Source organism: Quercus suber, unplaced genomic scaffold (genome assembly GCF_002906115.3).
Source record: "Quercus suber isolate HL8 unplaced genomic scaffold, Cork oak 2.0 scaffold_185, whole genome shotgun sequence".
NCBI lineage: Eukaryota > Viridiplantae > Streptophyta > Magnoliopsida > Fagales > Fagaceae > Quercus > Quercus suber.
The window spans coordinates 604,463-615,526 of record NW_027069643.1 but is presented as its reverse complement, the minus strand read 5'-3'; the positions used below and the strand labels follow the sequence as shown (position 1 = coordinate 615,526).

General features: G+C 31.1%; 1 protein-coding gene across 1 annotated transcript; it reads right to left on the bottom strand.

Annotated features, from left to right (window-relative positions):
* Nucleotides 1–9,415: 9,415 nt before the first annotated feature.
* Nucleotides 9,416–9,850, bottom strand: LOC136069719 (E3 ubiquitin-protein ligase ATL59-like). The gene has a single exon (XM_065778519.1). The coding sequence runs from the start codon at nucleotides 9,848–9,850 to the stop codon at nucleotides 9,416–9,418; it is 435 nt and encodes a 144-aa protein (XP_065634591.1).
* Nucleotides 9,851–11,064: the final 1,214 nt, after the last annotated feature.

Genomic DNA, 11,064 nt, shown 5'->3' with positions numbered 1-11,064 from the left:
TTCATTTTCTCCACTACTAAAATGGAATTACCAAGAATATTATATATATAATATAAAATAACCTTTGATTTTTTGTTTACATCTTCTAACGTTACTACATAGATAATACAAATTTTACAATATAAAACTTACAAACTAATGTGTCACCAATCACCAACAAACAATATATATATTCATTTATTAGATAGTTGCAGTTCACCAATTACATTAATTATTACTTCAATTCATAAGTTTTATATAGTAAAATTTGTCAAAAGTTTAGCATTTTCCTTTTAAAATTCATTAATCACATATATTGTAACGTCAATTTGTAGATGTGATTTTGTAATGTGATTTTGTAAAACTCATAGCATATTTAGCATTTTCCTTCCTATAAAACATCATATATTTATACATTCCATTAGAATCTTACAACATTTATATATTTATCACAACAAGTGGGAGGAAAATTTGAACCTTAGGTTTTTTTTTTTTTTTTCAGAGGAGACCGAGTATTATATTTTAATTTCCTATCAAATTTGTGAATTTTTAAGCAATTAAATTTTTTATTAGAAATATAAAATTTAAATTAAAAAGAATATTGACAGAGTATGAGTACGTACAAATCGGCAATTCCACGTTAGCCCTTACGCAACACTTTTCTTTCCACCGAAGCATCTAATGATTAAATTCTATATTTTATGATGACAAAGTATGGTAAGAGGTACACTTTTGTTTCCATATGGACGAAAAATTAAAATCTAGAAATGTTTTATATGAACTCAGAAATTGGTGGCAAACATAAGGACCCCGATAATACGTGTCACCGATCCTAAAATTACAGTATAAAATCATAAAGTGGCATTATTCTAGGGCTTCCACTTTCCGAAAGAGGTATGGAACAGGAAACTGAGTGGGAAAATTAAACTCAGATTCATTAAAAATGGTTGTATTCTTCATGGAAAACATAATTATTTGCTTTGGAATTGAATTTTTCCCAACCAACAAGGCTGCTTTGCTTAATTGGCTCCACTTTGGACGGCCAAATATTCAATTCATGAATGTTCTTTTACATTCTTCTTGTCATTTTTCTAAATTGAGTTTTCACAGGATTTTTTTTTTTTTTTTTTTTTGTCGGTTTCCTTAGCCTTGTTCACATTAAAATCGATTGTTGAGTTTTGACTTTTGACACATTAGAGCAAACCGATTCGAATTTTTCTATTTTGCTTCTCCCTTCTCAAAATATTGTGGGATTTTGGCTAAAATTTTATACATATGGTATGATAGGACATTTAATTTCATGGATTATATTTGTCTATTGTCAATGTTGTGCTTTGATTAGTAACATTTATTACTCTTGTGCTTAACTCAGAGTCAATTTTGTTAATTTGACAGAATATGATAATATATATGACAAATGCCAATATCATCTGTTGAAATAAAAATTAGAAAAAAGACCATCCTATCTCTCTGAAACACCATAGATACACCTTCTCAAGCAATATGATGCAGAAATCTTCACATGCCATTACTTACTCATATTTTACACTCTCTTGACAAACGGACAGAATAGAAATGGGGATTCGAATCCCAAAAGGAAGTATTTCCTACAAAATTACTAAATATCAAAGCTAAAAGGCCGACTAAATCTATTAGTCCCAATTGAACTCAACTGTTTCTTTTTGTAAATAATGTCAGAGAATTAAGGTTTGGATTCTTCCATATATGTTATTGTAATTGTTGAATTAAAAATAAATAAATAAATAACAGAAATAGGTAATCGAATTACAAATAACAAATTAAGCCATAAATCAACAAGGCCAAATTGATCAAATGTCTCTCACTCTCTCTCTCTCTCTGTGAGGTGGAGCTATGGCAGTGCAATCCAAACTCAAATCCATGGGGTTGCTCCTCTCTCCGAAGTTATTTCAGCACAATACACCATGGTTGCAACTTATCTCAACAACCAAGTCAAGCACCAAGGCTTTGATATCTAGTTGATTGATAATTTGATTACATTTGCAACCACACCTAGTTGAATTTGAGGCCAACTTTAACATTCTCGTCAACGTAACCCTTAATTATAGACTGTACTAAAAACCGCACGTTGCAAGGGGTTGAATGATCACTTAAATCTGATGTTAACAAGTTGAGCTTCTTTTCACTTGTCAGCTCTGGGAGTGTGCAACAATGGTAATAGGTATCGAGTAAATATATTTTTTATTCATAGGAACATACATAGTTTGACAGTTATTTTTTAACGAGTAACTCTTTTCCAGATTGAAATCAGGTTGTATTGCACATAATGCAATAGCTTTGGATGGTTAAAATTGAGAGTTCAAAAAAAAAACTTTTAATCTCATCTATTAAATAAAAATAATAAGAGAAAGCTAAAAAGTAAGTGTGGTATAAAAAATTGTGAGAGAAAATGAGGTTAGTTGCATCCGGTGATATTGCACGGATCCAAATCCCCCCCCCCCCCTTTTCTTTTTTCCCCCAACGAGTTAAATGTCACAAATCAAATCATGAATAACTCCATATATTAAGGGCAACCACAATAATTTGAATTTTAAAAAAGAAAGAAAAATAAAAGAAGGTAGTGGGCCGGGGGAACCACAATAATGATATTTGTAATAATAATAATTATTATTATTATTTTAATTTTAGAGGGAGACAATATTAAGCCCAGGACAAGGGAGGGAAAGGAAACCATGTGCCAAGGCTTTCACTACTTGCTCAAGTACCAGTACCTTCAATGGGTCATTATAGGAATAAGCTTGCTTGACTTAATGGTAGCATTTTAGTGAGCATCCATTGATTGAGTTTGAACTGTACAATAAAGGTCAACTAAAGGACACTGTTGTAATGTCAACCATTGGTGTTCCAATTAATACTTAATTAAGTCAGTAATCAAGCTTGTTTCTATTCTATGCCCAAATGGAATGTTTTTTTTTTCGTGTGTGCACACCTCGTTCTCCCTTCTCTCACCCTTTTAATATTGCTTTACAATCAATATGGCTAAGGAGAATTTTAGAAGATGTTGGTGAGAAGAAAGAAGAAACTACTCCAATTTTGAGTAACAAATTAAAAATCTACCACTATGACAAAGAATCTTGTGTACAATAGTTGCACAAAGCATATTGTCATCAAACGACACTTCATTAGAGGGGTCGTGGTAGATGATGAGATTCAACTCAAATATTGCAGGACCAAGATCAAATAGCGGACATCTTCATTAAAGCTCTTCTAAGAAATAAGTTTCAATACCTTAGAGAAAATGTTAGGTGTCACACAAAACATTAATGGATGTTAAAGTTAATGCTTTTTGTACTTCCTATTTATGTAGTAATTTCCCCTTGTATTTTAAACTTGTGTCTCTTTTATGGTCATTTTCTTGCATGTATTTAGTTGGGTGCATGATGGACAAGTATAAGGGTTGTCATTTATGTTTGAAAAAGATACTCATGTAATTGAAGAAGTTTAGAACATTGTACCCCTCTATTTCAAAGCCAAAAAGATTCATGTAAAGAGTGTTATACATTTTTAGATTTTTAATATAAAATTAGTCAGTAACTTGTGCATTGCACAGAAATGTTTAACTAATTATGATAATTTTTTCCCTTTTTTATTTTTTTGTATAAATATGAAATTTGATAATTATGGTATTTATTATTATTGTTTTCTAACTACCTATTCTACAATTTATTGATAATATATCATTTGGCAAGATTCTAATGGAGAGTTTAAATTTAGAATAGAGAATTCAAAAGCAATTAAAGTATATATATTTTAGAATATTGACATGTAAAATTGTGACACTTCAAAATAATGAGGTCAACTAAAAGTTAAATATCTTCAGTTTATATATATATATATATATTACTAGTCGGCAATTTGTGCAACACAAATATATATATATATGATATTTAATAATTATGATAATTATTGATATTTTTTTTTATTGTGTTTGCCTATGGAAGTATATATTCTACTATTAAAAGAAAATATGATATAGTAAGGTTTTAACAGAGAGTTTAAATATTAAACAAAATTTAAAATTAATTAGAAAATATATAATAGAATAATGACGTGTAAAATTATGAGGCCCTAAAAGCTTATGTGGCTGAACATTATGAGTGCAACTAAAAAGACAAATGACTTCAGTTTTATATATACTAGTCAGCAACCTATGCAATGCAACAAAAAATCTAATAAAATATGATTTTTTTTTTAAAAGAAACATCTTTCTTATATATATATATATATATATATATATGAATTGGATTTAAGTTACACATGGTGTAACTCTAAGCAATGTTACACCACCTAATAACTTGTTATTGAATTAATATTTTGAAAATCCAACCATTGAATTACATGTTCTATATGTTCTTAACATGCATTCCAATTTTTATATCAATCGGATGCTTTACCATTTGTTCTATAAACTCATCTTTTATGCATTATTTTAAACTACAAAAATTTGAATTTTAACAATTGATTGATGACATGACTAGTAATCTTTGATTATCTCGAAATTTTATAAGTATGAAGAATATACGAAGATAATGTAATATAACGGTAGATTTGTCAATATTCACATCCAATTAAAAAATATTGAATGGTGTAACATTACTTAGAGTTACACCAGGTGTAACTTGAATCTAACTATATATATATATATATATATACACACACACACAAAAAATTTGATATTATGATAATTATTAATAGAAATTTATTATAATTGTGTTTTTATATGAAATATTATTAAATATTAAATTTGATCATTATGATAGATATTAATGAGTTTATATTATGATTGTTTTTTTTTTTTTGTTTTTTATATGGAACTATTAAATATATAGTTATGGTAATTGTGAGGATGAGGATCTCGAATCTGATTTAAACGGGTAGTTAAGGTTATTCCCGAGGATGCACCTCAGACCTCACGGACGAGCACTAGTTGTGTAAGGCGCATGAAGTTAAAATATAAAAAAGCAAAGAAAGTAAACTTGGCACGGAACACGAGATAGATGAAGAAAGAAGGGTGTAGAAGCCATTCCTTCCGCATTAAATGTAAAACAACCACTCCCCTGGCCGCATTAATGGGGAAACGACCATGAACAGTGGTGGCACAACTAATATTGCAGGGTAAAGCTTATTAATATGTTCCGGATGAGACAGGAGGCTTTGGAGTATAATCTCAGCCCTCCAAGTGTAAGATTAAGATGATCTGTGGCTGGATATAAAAGGAAAGGGAAGATCCATATCGAAGGGAGAGAGAGTGAGAAAAAAGAACTTGGCAACCTAGAACTTAAACATTTGTATAAGTCAGAAAGAAACACATATATATCAAAATATACCTTCCTCGAGCTTGACCGGTGAGTGTTTTTATATATATATATATATATATGTTTTTCATCCCTGAACTATTGAAAAAAAAAAAATCTTTTTTCATTCATATTTTTGTCTTTAAACTATTGAAAAAACTATAAGTTTTTTCAAAACAAATGAAAAAAAAATTATTCATGAAATTCTCAATTTTAGTTTGTCCAACCACTATTTGTATAATAATAATAATACTACTATATAATAATATATTTAAAATAAATAAATAAAACCCTATTTTTCCAACCAAACTTTTTTTTTACTCTTCGGCTTTTTGCACTAATAACTCATTTGGTGCAAAAAAAATAAAAAATTATATGGAAGATATAGTGCAAAATTAGACTATAATTGAAATCCAAGTTAGAATCTAATTGAATTTCCTTTTAGCTTTGATTTAATAATATTTTCTGTTTCTCTAGCTGTTTGACAAGTTGCTCTTACCTTCTTGAGATGTTTGACGTTTATCTCTCACTCTTGTGTGTGCATATGACCCTGCTTCCATGCATCCACATAAGTACTGGGTTAAACTAGCTAAATAAACCATAGGCCACAGTTGAATTGCATCTTATGATTAATTTGAATAGCGAGGAAACTTCTTCCAAAGTTATGATCCATATCATCAGAGAAGAGGTTTCTCAAAAAAAAAAAAAATATCATCAGAGAAGATCGATGTTCAGATTTCATCATTTTAGAGTTGCTTTGCTTAATTTCTCACGGATTGAAGGTTCTGTAATTTCGACACTTGAAAGTTGAAAGCATACAAATTGAAAGAAATTGGCAATATTTGCTCCACATTATTTATTAACAGTGTGTTTGGGTAAATAATTATAAGGTGGGATTTGGTCACATCATGGGATTTTAAATTACGGTATAAAAAAAAAAAAAAAAATTCCTTGTTTGGGTACAGTGGAGAGAGAGAAATATTAAAATCCAAAAATGGAATTTGGGGATTCCAAAACCCACCTAAAAATCCTACCTGTGCGGGCATTATTTCTGAATTTCTTCCTACCAAAAATAAAATATCTCATCAGAGATAATTACCGTAGAATGTCTCCTATAAAACACTAAGGTAATAGACTCGAGGTGAACTTCACACACATTTATATTTAAATTAGATTAGAGTAGAATTTTATCTCAAATAAAATTAAAGTAAATAAATAAATAAAAAAGCATCGACAGCATAATATGGAAAAAAAATCAAGATATTCAAGAAATCATTGCCAAGCACAAGCATATAAACGAAAAAGAAAAAAACTAAGAAAATGAATTATTCTTCAACAAGACTGAAGTTGATGCAGGAAAGTCAAATAAAATGAATTATTCTTCTTCAACATTCGCTATTTCCAAATGAAAACTTCATTCATTATATTTAACTTGCCTGCATAAACTTCAGTCTAATTAATCCAATTTCAATAAGAACTCTACAGCATTGATACAAGCTTTCCAGAAACAAACAAACAAAAAATCAGAAAAAATTTCTCATAAAGACGTGGAAAAAGAATCCTAAGCTCTTGTGTATTAACAAGAAACCTACTAAGCCATTAATTTGTTGTAAATTGCTAGCTCCTATAATCATCAATTACAAACAGGGTCACATATACTGATGATATACTGAAAAACCAATTGATCACAATCAAGATAAAGATTAATGATGGAACAAAAATTCAATCTTGAACCTTTGCAAGGGCGATATAGGATGTGACGGCAAAAAGGACAGGTAGATGAAGATATGGATGAGAGTTGATATCCCTGTTAATGAACTCATCATATTGGCACAACGGGCGCACTATTTCTTCTAAGGAAACCATGGCAACAGGTTGGTAGATGAAGATGAGGACCAACTCTTCTACCAAATGGTTGCATTTCCAGTCCTTGTACCTGGTCTGCTCTGATCTCATCAGCAAGTAGTTGATTAAGACGATAATGGCAACGCCGACAAAGATAAATAATGATGCCAATGAAAACCAAAATTGCTACTATAGCCAGTGGTAGGACTACTATTAGTAGAATTGGGGTGTTGGGCTTCTTGGGGTTGGGAGGAAAGAAAGGGGGTATTGAGGAGAGATTCATAGTGGAAGTGTAAGCGCAGAAGTAAGAAACAGAAACAGAAACAGAGGGTTTGGATTTCTTTCTCTTTTTGCTTTTCTTCTCAGGGGTTTGGATCTCAATGCATTTTATACTCTGTTTTCTCAACTTGTAGCCTTTCAAGCTAGGGGTCCAAACTCGAAACTCAGTTTATTCAACTGCATAACTGCTTTTTCTTATTCACACTTGTACTGTTATTCACTTATTCTTGATAGGAAGTCAACTTCATAGCACAAGTATAGAATTAAAAAAATATTCACAGTAGTCCTCGAATTGCTATGCTAAAGAAGTAAGAAACAACAGAACACTATTTTCTTTTAAAAACCAATTTTGTTATCAGCAAAGAAAAAGAAGTAAACGCCAATTAGTTTGAAAGGGTACATAAGTAAGAATACAAAACTCATGAGAAAATGACTTTTATTTTCTTCAACCTCACACATATGAAAAAAACTTATTTGAATTATCTTGTCTTCTTCACTGATTTTCATTCCTTGTTGCTCTGTATCCTTCTTATTTTACGGAACTTACATGCAATTTTCTATCTAAAGAATGCGTTTTATAGCCTTCTCATGGTTTTCGTTAATCGTCATCAAGGGTTATTTTTCTTTATTTGACTTGTTATGGATATTTGTAGTTTTATTTTAAATTTGTTATTTGAAATTTTTTTGAGACTTTTTTTTTTAATAGGATTTGGGAATTAATTTTCAAAAACTATAATATTGCATCCAATTTTGTAGTATGTAATCATTTATTGAATATAACTTTAATTTTCTTACTAGCCTAGCTTGACAAAATGTCCACAACCCAACAAGTTAACCAAAACCGACTCAATCCGTACGGGTTGGGTTTTGGTTGAAGATGTCTCAAATGAAAAATGTTGGATACGATTGAGAAATACCTCAAACCCAATCCAACCAACCAATGCTCCCCTTTATGCATGTACGTAGAATTTGGCTATATAACCTTATTAATGTGTTCCTCAAAAAAAAAAAAAAAAAATCCTTATTAATGAAATTGTTGAAAATGCTTTGTAGTCTATAGACTTCATTTTGGCCTTTAAAGATCTCATCATATATAATATTACTTTTTTGATAATTTATAGTTACCGCAACGGGGAATGAAGGATTTAAAATATGTCTCTTCTAATAAAGGAATACAAACTATGTCATTAAGTTAAAACACTCTTAATCATTTGATATAATATTTTAGGACACCACAATAATAAAATTTAAAGTTTCGTTATATATATTTTTTTCCTTTTGATTTGCTTTGAGAAAGGAGATAGAATTAGAAAACTGCCAAAAAGGAGAATCTTTGGCTTTTGGTGGTGTAAGCCGTCCTCTAACCAAAGCCTAAACAGTTAAGAAATCTGCAATGTTGGCAGGATGCCACAAATTCATGGATGTCCCTCCCATATCTATAAGCAACAATGTTCCACACACATTAAATTGGATAGAAATCAAGATATTCAAGAAATCATTGTAAATATACCATCATTTATGGTGACTAGCTACATTCAACCCAATAATATGGACAGATATGATCAAAGATATTCAAGAAATCATTGTAAAGCACATAAAGGAAAAAAGAAAAACTAATGGGATGAACAATTCTTCAACATTGCCATTTCCAAATGAAGACTTCATTCATTATATTAAACTTGCCTGCGTAAACTTCAGTCTAATTAATCCAATTTCAGCAAGAACTCAACTGCTTCAAAGACACTTCCAGAAACAGTAGAAACAGAAAAAATTTCTTATAAAGACATGGAAAAAGAATCCTATTCTACAGTGGATTTAAATGTATTTTTTTCCCAAGCAACTACAAGAAATCAAGCCATTTATTTGTTGTACCTAGCTAGCTGTCCTACAAATTAATCATGATGTACTAACTAAATTCGTAAATACTAAAAACCCCAAATGATGATGACAATCAAGATCAAGAATGATGGAACAAATATTCAATCTTGGACCTCTGGAAGGGCGATAGGCTGACGGCAAACAGGACAGGTATTCCTGCGGAGCATGTACTCACCTATGCAGTCCGAGTGGAACACATGGCCACAAGATGGTAAGGATGAGAGTTGGTCTCCACAAGTGAACTCTTCCTGGCACCATGCACACTTTCTTTCTTCGAAGGGAACCATGCCACTGAAGCCAGGATGGTAGATGAAGTTGGGCATGTTGTCACGTAAATGAGGATCAACTCCACAATCAATTTCTTGCTGCTCATCTAGTGGTTGATAGGTATAAGATTCTCGGTAGATATAATAAAAGATGGCAATGACGACAACGAAAATGGCTACTAGTAGTAGGACTACTAGTGGAATTGGGATGTTGGGCTCGTTGAAGTCAGGAGGAAAGGAAGGGGTCGGGGGTATTGCGGAGAGATTCATTGTGTAAGCGCAGGAGCAAGAAACAGAAACAGAGGGTTTGGATTTCTTTCTCTTTTTGTTTTTTCTTCTCAGTGATTTGGATCTCAATGCCTTTTATACTTTGTTTTCTCAACTTGTAGCCTTTCAAGCTATGGGTCCAAACTCGAAACTCAGTTTATTCAACTGCCTAATAATTTCTTTTTCTTATTCACACTTGCATTGTTATTCACTTTTTTTTTTTTTTTTTAAATGTTATTCACTTATTTTTGATGGGAAGACCATGTCATAGGCTCATAGCACAAGTATAGAATTAAAAAATATTCACATTAGTCCTCGAATTGCTATGCTAAGAAGCAACAAAATAATCTTTTCTTTTAAAAACCAATTAGTTTGTAATCGGTATTTAAAAATTATAAAAAATAAAAAAGAGTAAATACCAATTAGTTTAAAAGGGTATAAAAGAAATAATACAAAACTCATGAGAAAATTGCTTTTATTTTCTTCATCCTCCCACATATGAAACTGCCTAACCAAAAATGCATTTGAATTATCTTATCTTCCTCACAGATTTTCATTCTTTCTTTTATTTTCTTTTTAAAAAAATATATTATAACTGCTACAAATTTTATTATGGCCAAAATATTAATTTGGTCTCTATATTTTAGAATCACGTTCAATTTAGTCGACGTTGATCCTGTTGGAAATTCAACCAAAATTCCAACCTGTGAGAAACAAAAATAGAGAAAACACACACCAAAGAAAAAAGAAAAAACAATCATACGCACGAGATAGTATTTACATGATTCGGCAATTTGCCTACTTCCACGCAGTTGCAAGGATTTCACTATTATCAGGAAAAAATACAAAGTGCAGCTATAGTGTTTCTCTCTCTCTCTAAAAACACAACAACAGTTTTTAAACCCTAATCACAAAAGTGGCTTTTATATCTTGTGTACAGGATTACAATGGGCTACAAAACAAGCCAAAAATAAACTAGGCTCTACAAAGCCCAACAAATCTCCCACTTGAAGACTAGTTCAATCACCAACATCAGCCGCTATCCTCCAAAAGCAACCCTCATCCCTGCAACTTATCTTCCTGTCCTCAAGCTAGAAGGTCAACTGAAACTGCACACAGCTTCAGCTTCTCAATAGTGACACCCTTAGTCAACGTGTCTGCGGGTTCTTAGATCCACATTTCTTCTCAAGTATTACCAGCTTATCTTCAACAAGGTA

Coding starts and splice junctions, on each gene's coding strand:
- LOC136069719 (XM_065778519.1), bottom strand. CDS start 9,850: ATGAATCTCTCCGCAATACCCCCGACCCCTTCCTTTCCTCCTGACTTC.